Source organism: Pseudorasbora parva, chromosome 8, assembly GCF_024679245.1.
Source record: "Pseudorasbora parva isolate DD20220531a chromosome 8, ASM2467924v1, whole genome shotgun sequence".
NCBI lineage: Eukaryota > Metazoa > Chordata > Actinopteri > Cypriniformes > Gobionidae > Pseudorasbora > Pseudorasbora parva.
In genome coordinates, this window is record NC_090179.1 from 3190070 (window position 1) to 3211485 (window position 21416).

The 21416-nt window shown below is 46.7% G+C and overlaps 1 protein-coding gene across 1 annotated transcript in view; it reads left to right on the forward strand.

Annotated features, from left to right (window-relative positions):
- Window positions 1-6863: 6863 nt before the first annotated feature.
- Window positions 6864-21416, forward strand: part of si:ch1073-280e3.1 (complement factor B) — a 75012-nt gene continuing 60459 nt past the window's right edge. The window contains exon 1 of the mRNA XM_067449941.1: window positions 6864-7000. Within this exon, the coding sequence (XP_067306042.1) occupies window positions 6937-7000 (64 nt within the window). The 5' untranslated portion in view covers window positions 6864-6936. The remainder of the gene's footprint in view (window positions 7001-21416) is intronic.

Consider the following 21416-nt stretch of genomic DNA (forward strand, 5'->3'; position numbering starts at 1 on the left):
CCACCTCGGGACTCGGCCATGAAGCCAGTGTTGGAGCGGTCTCATATGAAGCAATCTGAGCGGCGTGACCGCGGCTACGGATGCCATATGCCCCAGGAGCCTCTGAAAAAGTTTCAGTGGGACTGCTGTTCTGCCTTTTAACATATTCAAGCAGTTCAACACCGACCGGACTCGCTCCTCCGTGAGGTGCGCAGTCTGGTTGACCGAATCCAGCTCCATACCGATGTAAGAGATTCTCTGAGTAGGACAGAGCTTGCTCTTCTCTCGGTTGACCCGAAGGCCCAACAGGCTGAGGTGACTGAGCACCATGTCCCTGTGTTCGCACAACTGCTCCCGAGACTGGGCGAGAGAGTTGAGAATGCGAACGCCGCGTTCTCGGAGTGGAACAATGGCTGCCTCCGCGACCTTCGTAAAGATGCGAGGCCCGAAGGCCAGGACCTTGTACTGGTATGCCCTTCCCTCGAACGCAAAGCGTAGGAACGGTCTGTGTTGAGGGAGAATGGAGACATGGAAGTACGCGTCCTTCAGGTCGATCGCTGCGAACCAATCCTGGGGACAGATGCATTGAAAAATGCGTTTCTGCGTTAACATCCGGAACGGGAGCTTGTGCAGGGCCCGATTCAGGACGTGCAGGTCCAGGATTGGCCGGAGCCCACCCCCTTTCCTGGGCACGATGAAGTAGGGACTGTAGAACCCTGTCTTCATCTCGGCTGGAGGAACCGGCTCGATCGCGTCCTTCGCCAGTAGGACCTTGATCTCTGACCGCAAGACTTGAGCATCGCTGCTTCGCACTGAGGTGAAGAGGATAACGCTGTATTTGGGTGGCCGGCGCGCGAACTGAATCGCATAGCCGAGTCTGATGGTACGGATGAGCCAACGGGACGGTCGAGGGAGCTGTAGCCACGCTCCCAGGGACCGTACCAGCGGGATCAACGGCACCACAGACATGCCCGGGGTGGGGCAGCGCAACGGAGTGCTCTGGCTCGTCTTGGGAGGCCCAGAGGCGGCTCAGAGTGTCGCGCGAGCATTCCTCCACTCCGGCAGGGAGCGGGTGAGAAGGCCCGGAGGCGTCCTCGGAGCCCGCTCGACTGGTCGCTGCCCGGAGGCAGAGAGGTGGGATGCTCAGACCCGACTCGGGAGGCCCATGGGCGGCCTGGAGTGTTGTCTGAATCTTCCCGGGAGGGGCAAAGAGTGGGTGAGAAGGCCCGGAGGCGTCCTCGAAGCCCACTCTGCTGCCCCCTGGCGAGGGGAGGGGAGGGGGGGGGAGACAAAGCCCGGAGGCGTCGTGAACTGCCACCCTGACCCTCTTGGGGCCCAGGGGGATAGGAAACTGCTCTTTCTGTGAATATGTGGGTACCGCCGAGCTCTGGAGAGCTGGCGGCAGATGTACTGAACCAGTCGGGGCCCCCCGGTCCTCCTCCGGGGGGTGGGGGAGGGATGCGGACATCATCTCCCGAAGAGCAGCTCCTGTCCTCCCTGGACTGCCTGTCTCAGGGCCGCTTCCCCTTGCGCTTGCCGGCAGGCTTAGCGGTCTGGACAGGTTGGGCGCCACCCTTGCGCCCGGCACCCTGCTTGGCCGGTGGAGGCTGCTGCTTTGGCTTGGCAGGGGCGGAGGCGGACGCCGGGGGACGCCCTCGGCGACGAGCAGGCGGGGGAGCTGCGGCCGGCGACTGGGTGGAGGCAGCAGCGGGTCGCCGGGGCAGGATGTTTCTGATAGCCTCTGTCTGTTTCTAGGCCACCGAGAACTGCTGTGCGAAGTCCTCGATGGCGTCGCCGAAGAGGCCGGCCTGACAGATAGAGGCGTTCAGGAATCGCACCATGTCCGCTTCACGCATATCTGCCAGGTTCAGCCACAGGTGGCGTTCCTGGACCACGAGTGTGGACATCGCCCGACCCAGGGAGCGTGCAGTGTCTTTCGTCGCTCGGAGAGCGAGGTCCGTCGCCGCACGCAGTTCCTGCATAACGCCCTGGTCGGAACTTCCCTCGTGCAGTTCCATGAGCGCTTTGGCCTGGTAGACCTGCAGGAGCGCCATGGCATGCAATGCCGATGCGGCTTCTCCACAGGCTGTGTAAGCCTTGCCGGTTAGCCCGGACGTAACTTACACGCCCGGGAGGGGAGGCGCGGGGCACCACGCCAGTCCGCAGCGGTCTTGGGACACAGGTGCATCGCCACCGACCGCTCGACTGGAGGGATTCCCACGTAACCATTCACCGCACCGCCATCGAGGGAAGTGAGGACGGAGGAGTCCGTCGATCGCGTGCGAGCGCTATACGGCACTGCCCACGACTTTGAGATCTCCTGATGCACTTCCGGGAAGAAAGGCACCGGGGCGGGGCGCTGAGAACCAGCATGGGCCGTCCCGAGAAACCAATCATCCAACCGCGAAGGTTCGGGACACAGTGGAGGGTTCCACTCGAGCCCTACGCTTGCGGCGGCCCGGGAAAGCATAGTCGTAAGCTCTGGGTCAGACTCGGGCAACACTGTCACACCCGAAGGGGGCAGCGCAGCCTCATCCTCAGAGCCCATAAGCTCGTCCCCCGATGCTGCGACCGACATCCTGTCTTCCGCCGGAGCCCCGAAGGAAACGGCTGGCACTCCACGTGAGAGGTCAGCACGCTCTTCCGGGAACTCCACCGGCACAGTGGAGGGGGGAAGGGCCCGAGGAGCCATTTGACCCGTCGGGTTTGCCCTGACCGTCACCCTCAGGTCCCCACCCAAGTCATCAGCCAGAGTAGCAGCCCTCTGCTTAGGCGCAGAAGGACCGCTAGACCGGGGGATGCGCGAGGGCGCTCCACCTGCCTTGAGGTATTGGAGTCTGGACCTCAACACTGCGATGGTCATGTTCCCGCAGTGAGAACATGACTCATTCACGAATGCAGCCTCAGCGTGCTGAATGCCCAGACATGTGAGACAACGAACGTGACCGTCAAGCGGGGACAGAAAGCGACCGCACCCAGAAACACACGGCTTGAATGACATCTTGAAAAAGACGCAGGGTCAAACCGTGTTGCTCTTTTAGGATGGAAAACTGCTCTTTTATTTGTGCTGAAGCACTCAGGGAGATGACCGCGGTCAGCACGCAGTCCACAGTGCAAGCCTGCGTGTGACACTCAAAAGGAAAACGCCCAGCGAACCAACAATAGGAAAGCTCTTTTTGAATGCAAACGATTGCAACAAAGGGTCGGTCTCTCGCTGAGAAGCGCTATAACACCCGCACTGGCAGTTCCTTCCTTCTCCAAGACTCAGTCTTTAACACTCTTCGTGGCAACAGCAATGTACTGTTCGGCTCCAAAGTTGAAAGCATTTGATCTGCCATTCCACTTCCTATTTATACCCGCGCTGCGGGGCGGAGCGTGGAATGTGTGGATCACATGCCAATCTCCGATTGGCTCGTTTTTATACACTCGAAGTGGATAGGTCTCTGAGTTCAGATCCCAATTCGTCGGTTCAGTTCTGACGTACGTCGAACGTGACCGACTGAAAGGGAACAGTGAGATTTACCAGATGATTTAAGATATTTTCACTGAAATATTAGTGCAAGTTAATAATGTCACATGCCTGTCCTGTCTTGTGTGCACATGTGGGTTTTGTCATTCTGAGCATGTGCTCATGTAATTGTCTGATCCCTCCCCCCTTGTTATCTGATTAGTGTTTGATTTCTCCCACCTGTTCCCTCTTGATTTCTTCCCTTTATAAGCTCCTTGTGTTTGTCATAGGGATGGGGAAATGAAGCCGCATGAAGCAGTGAGGCGTTACCCTGACTGTTTCGGGAAAAGATTTGAAGCGTTGCGAGTGTCAAGAACAGCGCCATCTGGTGCTTATTTAAAATAAAGCGTGCAGAAGCCTGTGGAAGATCGAAGCTCTATCCGATAAAGCAATCACAACACACTCCACCGTTTCAATGCTATGTGTACAAATAAAAGCCTTACATGTTTGTGTTTAATTTGTCCATTAAATAAATTAATTTACCAATTAAAGTGTGACAATAAAATATATGAGCTTTATATGTGATTCAAGATCTAATGTAGGCATAGGCTATTCTCTCCATACACACATAGTGAATAAGGCCATTGTGTGATATGATCATTAAATGTGCTTCTTACACTTAGCAATGATAATGCTTGTGTACAGTGAATCACAGAAAAGTGATAAAGTTTTGAATTATTTTTATTAAGACATAAAAGCTGTTTTACTGAGTCTATTTCTTCTCTTAGACAGTAGTTCCCCATTTATTTATTTTGTAAAGCATACACACATTGAAAGCTATAAACTCAAAATATACCCAGATTGGGAAATGCCATTTCTCTTTTCTTTTCAATTACTCTAAATACAAACACTAACACCAAATTACCTAAAAAAAGCAAATGTTTTACCAAAAAAGAAAAAGAAAAAGAGAGACAAATAAATAAATAGTGACAAATACATTTTGGTTATCTAAATGACATTTATTGATTAACTTTTAAAGTACAGCACTCTCCTCGCAAATACATCAATCAGGCTGACTGAGCCAACAACTCGATCTAGGCAAGGCAAGGCAAGGCAAGGCAAGGCAAGGTTTTGAAGCTTTGGTATCGAAGCTTCAGTGTCATACATAACATCACTAGTTTGTCAGTCTGTGTTGGATCCTTGTGTAATGTCTGCGTCTTCCGTCCTCCCCGTGATTCTGTTGGTTTGTTTGAGTTTGTATTTTTATTATTCTATTATGTGTTTTTCCCCCTCGTGGGTTGTTGTTTTGAGTTTATGTTTTGTTTTTGTAAATAAATTGTCATTCTCCTGCACATGAGTCATCGCACCATTTTCCCTTGTCTGTGACGTGACAAATAGAAAAAAGTTGTGCAAAGTCAGTAACTGATAAGGAGAGTAAATATTAAAATGACCTGAGTTTATGTGTTGTTGCACAAGATGATATAGAAGAGATCTTTCAGTTGAATTCATTAGTTTTGTGGGTTACCGTTGTGCTGAAGAGTAGAGCCTGTGCTTCAGTCCAGGACGAGCAGAGAAACATTGATGATATGCTGCCTGATGCTTTATTTAACGGCAGTGACTGTGTTTGCTGATGCAGTTATGAGCTGTTTGTTGAGTAATTTATCACATACGTGTGTGCTATTGCTCACAATGAACCGCAAAAAGTGAAGTTAAAGTCATGTTTCTAAATCATTTTACTCCTACACCTTACACATGTGAAAGGACTCAAATGAAGTTTTACGATACAAACACCTATAAATACTAGTTTTAAAATGAGAACTGTTTGAAGCAATCAGTTTTCCAGATGAAAAGTTACCTTTCATGGTATTATTACGGTAAAATACTGTAAAAAAGGAGAGCTGTATATAAACAGTAGAGGGCTGTAAATTAACAGTACATTGCTGGAACCACAGCTGCCAGTAGATTACCGTTATTTTACGACACAATTTTTTACAGTGATCACTACTGTGTTATAAAATGCTGTATTTATTCTTAGAATATACTACATTAAATACCCCAAAATGATTTGTGGTCAAAGTATGCACACTTAGTATGCACACTCTCAGTTGAAATGTCCATCATTGCAATTTAAGAAACCATTTACATATTTTTAGTTATCTAAAATATTGATGTAGGCTATTAATTCAGTCCATTTGGTTGTTAAAATTGTTGTTTTTTTAAAGGAAATAAAAAGTTGTATTTAAATCCACTGTGTGTGCATAGAATATATAAATCTGTAATCGTATGGTCCAACATCTCGTGTTGTTAAAAGAAAGTGGCTCTTATTCAGAACTTTCTTCCCAAATATTCCCAAAGCCAAGTCAGCTGAGAGGATTGAGCCCCCCCCCCCCCCCCCCCCCCCACACACACACAGTTAAAAAAACATGTAGTATGATTTATAACAGCCCTAAATATTCTCAAGCCTAAAGTTTAAAAAAGGTAATCAAGATCTTCAGGATTACTAGAGCAGGCAGGTGATTTTGTTCAGGGTGGAGGTACTGCAGGAAAGGCTTGAGAATCCCTGATTTATAAAAGCAGTTTTTTTTTTTTTTCATAAGAAACAACATTTTGTCACCAAAATTCTTTTAACTATTCTTGTTGGGACATTTGGACCCAACAAAATAGGAAATTCCTGTACCACACACACACATGCGCGAGCACACACACACATACACACACGTTGCGTTTTATGGGAATTTTACATAGGCATGATTTTTATGCTGTACAAACTCTATCCCTCAAATCCTAAACCTACCCCTCACAGAAAACGTTCTCCACTTTTACATAAATAATAAAAAAGCAGCTCTGTTACTGCCACAAAGATTGACTCTAAACTTTCTGCAACTTCTGTCGACTCTCTTACCACACGGACCACATTTTTCATGATCACAGAGGCCACCCCCAAACTTTTGTGTATTCCCTTTCTCTGCTCCACCATGGTCCCATGCTCTCTTACCTTGGTTTGTTTTGTTCCCCCCATTACTGAACTGCTATGACAATATAAGTGTAAGAATATATATAATATACTGATGGTATATTCCTTGTATTGCTTAATGTTGAGCACATCACTGTGTTGTTGGTTAATCTCTTAATTTGACTTTTGTAAACAATTCGGAAAAACTGTATTTTGTCAGTCCCTTTTCTATATTGACAGTGTTGAGCTGAATCAAATGCATACAGTACACTTTTAATGACCGAAACTATGAACTACGAAACTTTCTGTGAACAAGAACATGGTCTATCAAAGTTTGCCAAATTTTTACCAGTTACCAAAATCCAGTTTGACAATGGACAAATATATGTATTGGGACAAATATCACATACTTCACCTTTAAGACTTACCGAAAATGATTACTTTATAGTATTTACCAGAATTGCATTAAAATGTTAATGTTTAATCGCTCCTCAAATACACGTTACAAAGGTTCATATTGGTATTTCACCCATATCAGAAGAAGCCAGCGCTGATCATGTCAGCTATGCACTACGCTACTGCATGTCTCATCACTTTCTTGTACATCTTTGTATCTGAAGGTAAGTCCCCAATGAAAGCATTTTTCTCGCAAATGATAAATGTGTAAATGAAAAATGATAATGTGTTCATCCATGTTAGAAATATAAAGAAGGCCTGTAGCTAAAACATATGTTTGTTTGTTTTGTGGCTGTTATTGTGTAGGTTAATAAGAAGTTTTTTTGTTTTTGTTTTTTTCTTGCGGATTATGTCCAATCTGAATTAGTAATTTACATTGCACATCTTAAAGGGGTTTAAAATATGAAAACAACATTTGTTTGTACTTAGGGTACTTAGAGTTCTCTTAGGACCAGATATACTAACAGCTTGTATCAGCAAAAAAATTTAAAAAGGTCATACTGGTGTTTGTGCCATTATTTACCACCCCATAAAAAATCTGGTTTAAAAACTGGTAGATTGCATCGGTCATTATGACCCCATTTAGGCTGCATTTACACTGCAGGTCTTGATGCACAATTCCGATTTGGTGACTATGTCCGATTTTTTTGACGACCCGCTTACACCATCTTTTCAAAAGCGACCCGTATCCGATATTTGCATTTACACTGTACACTGGCAAAACAGCCCAAGACGCTCTTAACCAGAAAAGGAAGTAAAACGGAAGTAAAAATCGGAATTGGGTTACTTGAACCATGCAGTGTAAATGGGGCCTTACACTGCATGGTTCAAGTGACCCAATTCCGATTTTTTCCTAGCATGTGGCACAGATCGGATATGACATGTGAACGTGTAAGCAGGAAATAAACACATGAATTCCGATATCCTCAGATCGGATTCAGGCCTCACTCATATGTGGTAATAAATCCGATATGATTCGGATGCGTGCATTAGCGTCTGTGATGTAAGCGGTCAAATCGGATATCCCCCAGTAAATGCGAGTCGTACGTCATTGAAAAAAGGACGGAGGCGAATGACGTCAACTCAGGTGGACACAAACTGTGATCCAGTGTTGCCAAGTCTGCGGTTTTCATGCGGAATTGGTCTACTTTAACACAGTTTTGAGTTACAATTGGGCGGGTTTTGTTGTGAAAACCTGGCAACCCCGTCAAGGGCTCTCCTCTTTTTCTCCGCCTTAAGAGAGAAATGTTTTGCCAACCTTTAAATATGTGTGGAACAGTGCAGACAGCAAAATATTGAATAATCATTTTGTCTGCGTCCATTGCATATCGCGGCGTTTTACTTCTTTTTCTGGTTAAGAGCGTCTTGGGCTGTTTTGCCAGTGTACAGTGTAAATGCAAATATCGGATACGGGGCGCTTTTGAAAAGATGAAGTAAGCGGGTCATCAAAAAAATCGGATATAGTCACCAAATCGGAATTGTGCATCAAGACCTGCAGTGTAAATGCAGCCTATGAGAATGATTGGCTGTGACTGTGTTCTTTAATGTGCATGTCATCAGTAGATCACGCACAGAACTGTTCACTCCCATCAGCACTTTTGTGGAATTGTGCTCTCATGCTAATTTGCCCTCTTTAATAAATCTGGCTCTTAGTCTTAAACCCCTTTTACATAATCTGTGGTCAGTAGGCAGCTTTCTCCACATCTTTCCGCTATTTTAGTTCTCTCATGCACATGTGGAGTTACAATCCTTCCTCTGCTACAGCAGTCTAGGCAATGGGAAGGGCAACATTAGACCACCCGCTGGCAAAACACAACAATAAAATCAAAATTTAACTATGCATAAATACATGATACTGTTTGGTTCATAATTGTTTATGCAATTTACTAAATTGTATTTAAAGGTGCACTATGCAACTTTCCGTCCACTGGAGGGTGCATATTCTAAACAAAGGTGTAGTTTGATGACGCCAAGTTTGAGCGCAGTATCTTGGGACGTGGTCTTTACCTCACAGCAGGTGGAAAAAAGTACTCGGGCATAAGTCACGTTCATGGATCTGGTTATTAACGTTACTGTAGTGTAAAGCAGAGCAGGACCGAGTGTTGTGGAGCTGAGCACGGCCGCTGGAGCGATTGTTATACAAGCACACGGCTCGCGATTACCAGGACTTTTATTATGATGGGACGGGACACAGTCCCCGGGCGCGCACACTTCCACTTTTTCCGGTCATGATTATAAGGTAAAGCAGCTTTGTTTAGCTTATTAGATACATTTAAGTGTGTTTGAAATTATGTTTTGATGTTACTCGTTACTGCTGTGACATGTTGACACTGCTAAAATAAAAGAGCTTCTGCAGAATAAAACCGAGGGTAACGCAGATATGACGCGATTGACAGTCGACTCGCTCAAACGCTATGCTAAAACGTCCCGGTCCTTAGTGAAAATAGCAATTTTCTCACAATTTACAAATAGTTGGAAACATTTGGGATATTGTAAGTACTCAACTGAACAAAATATATAACACTGGCCTAGTGGTTTTTGATATTTTACTGCAAAAATACCTACAATAATGCACCTTTAATTCATAAACGTTTCTTGTACAAACAGTCATGTTATTTTATGGCTTTGTAAAAACTATTTAATGCAGTGCGAGAGTTTGACACCTCAGCAAAGGTGAAATTAAAAATATATATACACATTAAATATACACAAATTAAAGGTATATACACACAGACAATAAAAGTACACTGACTGTTTTTTCTTTGATTTGATTTTCCTTCCTTTATCTTCCTAACTTGTTTGGCTTAATCTATCTAATGCAAAGATTGTACAAACAAAAACAAAAAACATTCAACAGCTGTGATGTTGTGTCTAACCTTCTCTGACTAACCAAAAACAAACTAAAAACTAAAGCAGCAACATGGCAACTTCCCCCTTCACTTAAAAAACGAGCTTGAATACTTTAAAAGTAACATTTCTAGTTCATATACCTTACTTTTAAATACAGTTCTTGAAGCAACAGCATGATAAAAATAATGTTGATGAGCCTAGGGGCCCTAACATACACCCGGCATAATACAGCGCCCATGTTTTCTAAGGGATTTAAGTGTTTTCGAGTGTATGTGTTTTCTGCTAGAGTTTCAGCCAGACTAGGTTGTCATTTTCCCATCCAGCACTACGTTGTTTAAATAGCAAATGCATTTGGGCCCATCTGTTTGTCCAGTTTGTATGGGTTACGTATGGTAACCCTCGTTCCCTGAAGGAGTGAACAGAGACGTATGTCTGATGTCAGCGACGAATTGGGATCACTTCCATGAGCCCTATCAGCTTTGAGATATTGAGAACAGGCCAATGAACATTGTCGTACGTGATTTGCATCCGCCCATCCCGCAGCTCTAAAAATATCTGTCAGTGAGGCGTCACGAGTGAAAAGATCACTTGAGAGTTGTCCGGCCCGAATTCCAGGCACTATTCGTCTACTGAAAATGCCTGCAGGTCCCCTACCCTCTTGATAGAGGCCAATGCAGTCAGGAGTACTGTCTTCAGAGACAGGATTTTTAACTCTGCTGACTGCAAAGGCTCAAAGGTAGGTCCCTGCAGTGTGATCAGCACCAGGGACAGGTCCAAAGAGGGTATAGAGGGAGGGCAAGGCGTATTTAGTCTCCTTGCCCCCCTCAGGAACCTGACGATCAGGTTGTGCTTTTCTAAGGGCTTTCCACCTACTAAATCATGATTCTCTGCAATAGAGGCAACATTAACATTGAGGGTGGAGGGAGACAGCATTCTCTCCAACCCATCTTGTAAGATGGAAACCATGGCATTGACCGAACATCTTCAGGTGTCTTCTCAGTGAGACGAGCACCATTTGACAAACATGTTCCACTTCAATGCATAGAGGTGCCTCTTGGATGGCGCTCTAGCGGAAGTGATTTTGTCAACTACAGCCTGTGGTAGGTCACCCAGAACCTATGCATCCCGTCCAGGGGCCAGAGGTACGCTCGGTGGGTGTGCCCTAAACTTGATTTTTTGTTCACCCTGGTGTAGGAAATAGATTTGGTTCAAATAACTCAAAGGGGTATTGAATTACAGTGAAAGGAACCATGATACATATAAAAGGATTCAAAATTAATATTTAACACTTTATCAACTATTCGTCCAGCGATACGTTGAAATTAGAGTACATAATCAATCTTGAATCGGGATATTACTGTTCACTGTTTGTGAGCTTAAGTAACACAATCGATCAGTTTGAGGCAGTAACTTACAGTATAAACACATAGCCAAAGACACTTGTATAGATGAAAAAGATTTTTAAAAAAAAGTTTATTGGACTATTCTAAACACACAGAAACTAACAAAAACACATTCATACAGTTACTAGGAAAAGGGAGGTTTGTTTATGGAAAGGAGTGAAGTCCCAATGATTTCTTAACCACAACCTGAGAATCAATATACTAGCAGGTCAACCATAGTTTGTTCGCTTAGATATGATTTTTACCAGTTCAGCCAGAATGAAGAGTCATGTACTTGCATTTGAATGCTCCTACGAGCATGGGTTCCTCTTAGCACGACGTTGCTCGGCTGGTGGTCAGTTGTTGTGGTCAGAGGGACAAATAGTTGTTTTTGCCGGGTGAAAAGCCGGATCCTGGATGGCGTTAGCTGGTTGCTCTGCGACGGGCATCTCTGTGGCACCACTGCGCGGACTCCAGGAAGTTTTCTACGGCGAGGTTCAGACAGAGTTTTGGAGTGTGGTGATGATGAAGAGCTCTGGGTAGCTCGGAGGACGCTGCGTGCAGGCAGGAAAGGCCCGCACAATCAAAGCAGAAGTCAACGCAAAACCATGGCAGTTAGTAAAGCGTGAAGCAAAACAAAAAAGCAAAGATATCTTGTTGGCCCGGGAGTTTTAAACGGGCCCCAAGGTCCCTCCTTGGGGGTGTCTCCGGCCAATGAGATATTGTTGTGGGCGGGTGTCCTGCCCACATCTCCTGTTCATGCATATCATTAGTGTAATGTCTGATTAAACACGCTTAAGGACCCAACTTTCCTATTGTGATCACAGTACATTTTACACAAATTTACCTTGCATAAAAATGACGAGAATCATTTATCCATCACATAGACATCAAACAGCTTGCTATTCCAATGATAGGAGTAGGAGATAGTAAAGATTCATATGTAATACATGTCTCGCATACAGAGAAACTTTACAGGCTACATGAAAATATACATAATACCTTAGTATATGTTTAAATCACCGTTGGGTGGATTAATTCATGTTTTTCAATCTATGGTTTGAGTCAACTCCTCATGTCTGCATTGGTGTGAGGTCTTTGTGTGATGTTCAAAGAGCCTTTGGAATGCGCGGGTCAAGAAAGGAGGTGCACGACGAGGTGTCCTGGATGGTGTCAGGGTTGACTTCGAGCCTTGGAAAAGCTTTTAGCAACTCTGTGTCCCGATAACGATTTGAATTTATGCCTGTCGGTAATAAATGAGTTCCTTCTTCGTGAGCTTCTACTCGCTGTTACGCTAGTAGAACAAAGAGGAAACACGTCATGTGACTCATCTTGTCTTTGTGCTGGTTTTGAGATAACGCAGATAAAGGGGGAGAGATGTTGTCTTTGGGCCAGTTGGGGCATCCTTAATTGGTTTTATGATCGGTTCAGGTTTCAGAGAGGGGGTCTCTGGAATGCTTTGTAGTATCGACTCACTGCTGGAATATAAATATTCCTACACTGGCCATCGGTCGAAGTAGGTCTATTCTGCTGGGCGAGGTATGGGTAGGGGGACTATACCCTCCCGAATGTAGACAATTCTTGACCTAAGCACAGAGATAATCATGATCCCACAGTGGGCACATGAACTATTCACAAACGCTGCCCTAGTGTACTCTAACCCCAGGCATGTGAAACAGCGATTGTGATCATCAGCAGGCAACAGGGAACGACCGCATCCAGAAAAGCAATGACGTCTGCTGGCAAACACACGCCCCCAGCTTCTGAGCAGGGCTGTGGCTAGATTAAGTATTGACTGGCCAAATGAACAGTAGGAGCGCGCCTCAGTAAAAAGCAGGCTTGATGAGCGCTTTCTGCCAGCCCGTTCTGCTCAGCCTCCACGGCGGAGCTTGCAGTTTTTCACGGATCTCCACACCGAGGTGTCGAGATCGTGGAAGCGGCCCATGTCAACTTCTGTCGTCCTGTACGCTTTACCCCCGATTGCTCTGCTTCCGGGAGTTCTAGAGAGGGTGCGCCGGGACGGGGTTCGTCTACTGCTAGTAGCCCCGTTTTGGCCGGCCCGAGCCTGGTTTTCAGACATAGTGTCTCTCCTTGACGGCTCTCCACTGGAGATTCCGCTCAGGAAGGACCTTCTCTCTCAGGCAGGCGGGGCCGTTCTGCACCCTCGCCCAGAGCTGTGGAAACTGAGGACTTGGCCTCTGAGGGGGCCCAGCTCATTAGTTCCGGTCTCTCAACCGAGGTTGTTGAGACCATTCTACACTCTAGAGCTCCCTCCATGAGTAAACTTTATGCTTTAAAATGGAGACTCTTCACCTTATGGTGTAGAGATCGCCTGTGGGACCCAGTTAACTGCCCTGTGAGTGCGGTGCTGGAGTTCCTGCAGGAGAGATTCTCCTCCGAGCTAGCTCCCTCCACTTTAAAGGTGTATGTGGCGGCCCTAGCAGCCTACTCTCCTTTGGGTGGGGTGTCTTTGGGGCGACACCCTCTGGTAACCCGTTTCCTCCGTGGGACATTGAGGTTAAGACCTGCAGTACGCACCAGGGTGCCGGCCTGGGACTTGGCTGTGGTCCTGCAAGGCCTTTCAGGGGCTCCTTTTGAGCCCCTGGACTTAGTTTCTGAGCGGTTCCTCACCCTCAAAACTATTTTTCTTCTGGCTATTTCCTCGTTGAAGAGAATAGGAGATCTGCAAGCCCTCTCTGTGGCACCCTCGTGCTTGGAATTTGCGCCCGGTATGGTGAAGGCCTTCCTTCGCCCGAGGCCGGGCTTTATTCCTAAGATTCCATCCAATCCCATGAGACCTATCGTGCTCCAGGCCTTTTATCCTCCTCCGTTTGTGACGTCAGACCAGGAAACACTTAATCTGCTTTGCCCGGTTCGGGCTCTTGATACATATGTTCTTAGAGCTGCCCTGTGGAGGAATTCCACAGTCCTGTTTGTGTGCTACGGGCCACCCTCGAGGGGGGGTCCGGTGTCAAAGCAGAGGATGAGCAAGTAGGTGGTCGAGGCCATCTCACTCGCTTATGTGGCGGTCGGGCAGCCTTCTTCTTTGGCTGTGGGGGCCCACTCTACCCGTGGGATGGCGGCCTCTCAGGCTCTCTTGGCAGGGGCCTCCCTGCAAGATGTATGATGTGGCAGGGTGGTCTTCGCCTCATAACTTTGTCAGGTTCTACGAACTAGACATAAATTCTACTCCTGGGGCTCGGGTGCTCGCTCCTTAGACAATTCAACAGGCGGGAACCCGGCTTGTATGGGGATGTGAGTATTCTCGTTCCCAGAGCGGTGACGCAGCTCGAGTTCTTTGAACGGGAATCTCCCGGTTACGTCTGTAACCTTAGTTCCCGGAATAGGAACGAGACGCTGCGTCACCCGACCATACTCCCCGCATGCTCTAGCGGCTTGTTTCAGGCCTTCTCAGAAGCTGGGGGAGTGTGTTTGCCGGCAGGCTTTATAGTTTCCGAGTTGATGATGTCACCCGCCTATGACGTTCCGTTTCTCCATTGAACTGATTACATATGTGCTTCACGACGCAATCACGCAGAGGCGTTCCCAGAGCGGTGGCGCAGCGTCTTGTTCCTATTCCGGGAACTAAGGTTACAGACGTAACCGGGACGTTTTGCTCTCTTAGACTGCAACAGTGAGCTCGCGGTCACGCCAATTGTGCTGTCTCGCCAACACCTGTCGTTTCCTTTGCTCTCTCTCTCTCTCTCTCTCTCTCTCTCTCTCTCTCTCTCTCTCTGTCTGAAGATGAGTCTGCCTTCATCAACACCGCTCGGCTCCGAAGTGAATGACAACCGTGCGTGGTTCATTGGTCCGTTCTCTATATCTCAAAGCTGATAGGGCTCATAGAAGTGATCCCAATTCGTTGGTGACGTCCAACTTATGTCGAATGCGACCGACTGAAAGGGAACTAGGTGTGTTCAGGCGTAATTTTGGCGCATTGCTATTTTGAGTAGCTGAAAACGACTGACCATTGACAAACACAAACCTGCTTTAAAGTCAATAGTGCTGTATTTTTGTGTTATTTAAAGGGCGCATTAGTAATATGTGCCTATAGGCGGAGAAGCGTTCAGTCTTTATGAAAATGTATCCATGTAAATAATGGATCAATCATGGCGTGAGCACAACTATCTTTTAAAGGGAATGGGAGATTTTTAAAACATGTTGTTTTTAGGTTTGTTATTGCAATAATGCATTTGTAAAAAAATAAAAAATAAAAAAATAGGCTACCTACAATATATTTAAAAATCACAATTCAGAATGTCTGATCAGTGGTAAAAAAAAATGTTGGTGAATATAATTTATTAAAGCTACACTGTGTGATATTTTCCCCCATCTAGCGGTTCATTTTCTGAGAGTGCAAGCATGATGGTGAACCAACATCACATAGTAACATTGATTCAATGCCATTACTATTGATTTTTGAATGAACTTTAAAGATTTTCTCAAAATTAAACAAGTGCAAACATGATGTTGATTCGATGCAGTTAACATTGACACATTAACATTGATTTAACATTATTTTGATGGAGGCTTGCTATCTGGGTAGTCTCCCCTAAGTGGGACAATAAAGGTAAAACAATTTTTTTTTGTTTTTTGAAATTGGGCATTGTGATACCATTTTAATGGCTATTTTTTCCAGCAATTTTAAAGGAACTGCTTGCAAATAATGTTAATAATTTAATAATTTCAATGAATCATAAAATGGCCGTTATATGTTAGTAGACTTAAAGAAATCATGTTAATTTAAAATATTTATATCACTGACAACAGTAGTCCAGCCAGGATTTAAAAGTTGTTACTGCAGCCCTCTACTGACGTTGATGTTGACATGTTGTGTTTTGGGCTGAAGCTCCACCCTCCACCTATCTACCAATCACAAAGTAGTGTTTAAGCGTCTGGGTTGCCAGCTCTGCTCTAGTTACCACAGCTGTAGTTACAAACGTTCTTGCTGGATCCTGCAGCCTATCTGGCAATCTCGAGTCAGGGGGGTGGGGGAGATTTGAAAGTGATTACAGTACCAGTTTTGGCCACAATCTTACATACACGTCCTTTAAAGTCCAGATTATTTAGTCAAATTCTTTATATATTTGGTATTAAAGATTAAGTTAATTTGCTTAAAAGTAAACAAACTTGAGGTTTGTATTCCAAAGCATGTTACAGTTTTTCTCCATTGGTTTGGCTCATTTCTTGAAACAGAAATTACATTCTCAAAACAACATGTATTGGCAATTGTTCACAACAGAATAGCATTTCTCATTAATTCCATTAAATTGTAAATGTCTTAGTACATGTCTCAATGTCTCAGACCCTCTTTGCATATAATTAAATACAGGTAGCCTACATTTAGCACCCTAATGAATACCATATATGGATCCCTTGGAACATTTGATACATTTATTACAGCAATTGACAGTCAGGTGAAACTAGAACTTGACTAATGAAGGAGGAGTTTCACACATTTCAGATGACCAATCAAACGGTATGTTTAGTTACCTGACAGGGTAGTGTAGCGTGGGTAGAGGGGTATAGAAGAGATGAGAGGGGAACGGTTGAGAGGGGAAGGGGTTGAGAGGGGTATCGAAGGGATGAGAGGGCTAGAGAGGGGAAGGGGTTGAGAGGGGTAGCGTGGGGAAGAGGGGAAGGGGTTGAGAGGGGTATAGAAGGAATGAGAGGGGAAGGGGTTGAGAGGGATAGAGAGGGTTATAGAAGGAATGAGAGGGGAAGGGGTTGAAGGGGTATAGAAGGAATGAGAGGGGAAGGGGTTGAGAGGGATAGAGAGGGTTATAGAAGGAATGAGAGGGGAAGGGGTTGAGAGGGGTATAGAAGGAATGAGAGGGGAAGGGGTTGAGAGGGGTATAGAAGGAATGAGAGGGGAAGGGGTTGAGAGGGGTATAGAAGGAATGAGAGGGGAAGGGGTTAAGAGGGGTATAGAAGGAATGAGAGGGGAAGGGGTTGAGAGGGGTATAGAAGGAATGAGAGGGAAAGGGGTGGAGAGAGGTAGAGAGGGGAAGGGGTTGAGAGGGGAAGGGTTAGATTGTATGGACCATGTTTGTGCACCACATGGTGTCAAAATTAGGTTTTGTTAAATTATTGTAAAATTTTGAAAGAAGTGTTTCACTTTGCAAAAGATCAAGGGTGTTCTACTAAATGTGTGGATGTGTGAATTGTGTGTAGTGTTTTGACAAAACACTACACACGTTGGGCATCTTTCTAACTGTATTGCTGAGATAAAGATTTGGATGTCCAATAATTTTCTGTCTCTAAACGTCTCAAAAACAGAAGTCATGCTCCTTGGATCTCCACATCAACTGCGAAAGGTTGGGTCTCCTACTCTGTCTGTTGTTGGCGTTTCACTGGAGCTTAAGTCCAAATTAGACAATTTGGGTTTCATATTTGACACCACACTGTCATTTGAGCCTTTTGTCCAGAATACAGTTAAGGCATCATTTTATCACCTCAGAAATATAGCCCGGCTACGTTCTATGTTATCCTTTTCGGTAGCTGAAAAGTTGATTAACTCTTGTCTTTTCGCGCATTGACTTCTGCAATGGTCTTCTAGCTGGGGTATCTAAATCATCACTGGATAAATTGCAATGTCTTCAAAATTCAGCTGCTAGAGTACTTTCTGGGGTCATGGCCAGGGACCATATAACTCCGGTCTTGGAGTCCCTGCACTGGCTACCTGTTAATACCGTATTGATTTTAAAATCCTTACGCTGGCCTATAAATCTCTACACAATCTGGCACCTGAGTATTTAACTGATTTATTAATCCCCTACACACCACGTCGCAATCTGCGCTCCTCTCAAAGTGGTCTTTTGGTTGTTCCGAAGACACGGCTTCATACGTGGGGTGACCGAGCATTTTCTGTCTATGCTTCTAAGCTCTGCAATTTAAATCTCTTCTTAAAACATTTTATTTTAGGATTCCTTTTACATGAACTTGATGTTATGCGTTTATTTTCTTGTACTTACATTGTGTTTGTTCATTTGCTGTTATGCTTGTCTGTAAAGTGCTTTGAGAAAGCTGCTTTTATAGGTGCTATACAAAATAAATATATTTTATATATTATTATTATTATTTATTTTTTTTTGGTCAAATTGTGCTACTTATTTTGACGAATATAACATACAATAAGAAAAAGGGTCAAAGGAAAAGGGTCAAGGATCTGCAAATAGTGCCTGCCATGTAAATCTCTTATACCGTGGGTTCCCTTCTCGAGGGAACGAGACACTGCGTCGTGAAATGACTCTTTTTGGGGAACGCCCACAGCGTGACGCATCTGAAGCATGAATGAAACTAAGACCGATCCTGATTGGTGCTACGTCATGACGTAGTAAGTGACGGCATACCCGGAAGTATAAAGGGACGCCGCATCACAATAGCGCTAGCCTTTCGCTCTTCAGCAAATGCTCTGTGTGTGTGTGTGTGTATGAGATGAGAGACTGTGTTTGATTTAAATCTTTTGAATGAGAATGACGAGTGAACAGTTCAGGAAGTGTGTGTACCCCTGCCCTCGTTATCTCACGGTTGGGGAAACGCACTCTGTGTGTGTGATCTGTTTGGGTGCGCAGCATGCTCGGTCAGCTCTCGAGGGAGCTGACTGCGAGCATTGTGAAGCACTCCCCATCAGAGTGCTGCGCTCCCTCCTGGCCGTGTTTGACGAGGCCGGTCAGGCTCGCGCTCCCCGCGGTTCGGCGGCTTAGATCGTGGGGATCGCAATGGGAACTGGCTGGTGAGATTGGGACTGCTGAGGCACTTTCCCAATCATCATCAGACAGTTCTGATGCCCTTCCTCCCCGTGCAGAAGCCTGCGATGCGGCTTCTTCTGCACGAGGAGAGGGTCCGATGCTTGAGCTGTCTGCATCTGAGGAGATAGATGTGATCAGCATCGAGGCGGGCGACGTTGAGGCTCACTCGTCACCTCACGTGCCCGCTTATGGGGAGCTCGTTGAGGTTGTGACTCGTGCGGTGGCCAGATTAAACATAAGATGGCCATCAGAAAAGCAGGAAGCGACAGTAGTTAAAAGTAAGCTTGGTGAACGCTTTCTGCAGCACAGAGCACAACCGCAACACCGGGGTTTGCCATTTTTTCCAGACTTGCACAGCGAGTTGGGTAAGTCGTGGAACTGACCACACTCCTCTCGCCTCTCTAATCCAACAGTTTTGGATTATAGTAATATCATGGGGGCGGGAGAGAATGGCTATGGGAGGATGGCATCTTCCCTAAAAACCCCGGTGCTGCCCACCAAGCCGTGTAGAGATACATCGGTGATGGTGGGCAGGGCATATATGGCGGCAGGTCGGGCTGGTGCATGTCTGCATACCATGGCATTGTTGCAGGCATACCAGGCCGACCTGTTAAAAGACTTGGATGAGGGCGAGGGACCCACACCTGAGGATGTGGCTGAGCTCCCCAGAGCGACAGATTTGTCTCTCTGGGTCACCAAGGAGACGGCCCGCGCTGTGGGCCGCTCCATGTCAGCTATGGTGGCTACGGAGAGGCATTTATGGCTGAATCTGTCGGGCATCAGGGAGAAGGATAAGGTTTTCCTCCTTGATGCTCCTCTTTCGCCTTCTGGCCTGTTCGGCGACGCTGTCAGTACGGTTGTCGACAGGTATCAGGAGGCAAAGAGGCAATCTGTGGCGTTCCAGCAGTTTATCCCTCGCCGCTCCAAGTCTAAAGGGGCTGGTCCTAAAACCGACCAGCTCCAGCCGTCATCAAGCTCCGCGTACCGGCAGGTACAAAAGGAGAGCGTCGCCTCTAGAGCCCCTCCCCAAGGAGCTTGGCAACAGAGGCGGCGTTCTCGCCCGAAGCCGGCTCAGCAGAAGGGCGACCTAAGGGCCGTCCTTCAGGCTAAGAAGGCTTCGGGAAAGAGGTCCTAGCCGTGGTAGGACCTCTGAGGGGTGTCCCCTCCGGGGAGAAGCGGCTGAGGCCGTTTTCTCTGCGGAGCCCTCTGGAAATCGATGTGGTAATCCCGCCGTCAATGAGGCTTCGGGCCACATCGGTTTCCAGCATACGCCCGCTACCTCGTCCGCCCCGAGCGGTTTCAGGCAGGTAGCGATGGCGTTCGCACACCGAAAATCGTCCACGACCTCTCCCTGCCGGGCAGCCACTTCAGGGGATCGAGAACGGTATTCAAAGAACACCCGAGGTCAGCCTTGAGAGGCTGATTCCCTTGGTAGATTTTTTTCAGGCGTGGCTACGCCAGTCGAATGTGTCGCCATGGGTCCTGCGCACTGTAGAAAAGGGGTACAGACTGCAGTTTGGCCACAGCTCACCAAGATTCAGTGGGGTGGTCTGGACTGCAGTGGTCCCAGAGCAGGCTCGGGTTATGGAACAGGAAGTACACTCCCTGCTGATAAAGGAGGCCATAGAATGTGTTCCTCCACCAGAAAGGGAGTCGGGGTTCTACAGCCGGTACTTTATAGTTCCCAAAAAGGACGGGGGTCTGCGTTAGATTTTAGATTTGAGGTATTTGAACCGGTCTCTGAGGAGGTTCAGGTTCAAGATGCTAACAATACCTGTTATCGTGAATCAGATTCGGTCCGAGGACTGGTTTGTCACGATAGATCTGAAAGACGCATACTTCCACATTTCCATCAGTCCTTCTCACAGGAAGTTCCTGAGGTTCGCTTTCGGGGGCGAAGCATTGCAATATCGGGTTCTTCCATTCGGCCTAGCTCTCTCCCCTCGCACGTTCACCAAGTGCATGGATGCAGTTCTGGCTCCACTGAGACTCCAGGGCATCCGCGTACAGAACTATATCGACGACTGGCTCATTTTGGCCCAGTCTCGAGAGATGGCAGTTCGGCATCGAGATGTCGTCCTTGGCCATATTCAGAGCTTGGGGTTGAGACTCAACACGAAGAAGAGCGTGTTGACGCCCTCCCAGAGGACCACATTCCAGCGGGTGGTATGGGACTCGACGACGATGCGGGCACATATGTCTGCCGCGCGCATCGAGTCCATACGGGCGATGGTCTCCAGCATAAAGCTAGGCCGCAACATCACTGTAAAGCAGTTTCAAAGACTGCTGGGGCTCACGGCAGCGGCGTCCAACGTAATACCTTTTGGCCTGCTGTACATGAGGCCCCTGCAATGGTGGCTGAAAGCCAAGGGGTTTTCTCCGAAGGGGAATCCATTCCGCATGATCAGGGTTACGCGCAGATGCCTTCGTTCCCTATCAATATGGAAGAAACCTTGGTTTCTGTCCCAAGGGCCGTTGTTGGGAGCGTCATGTCACCGGAAATCCGTTTCGACAGACGCCTCCCTCACTGGTTGGGGCGCGGTCATGGACGGCCGCTTTGCCCAGGGTCTGTGGCAGGACCATCATCTTTCATGGCA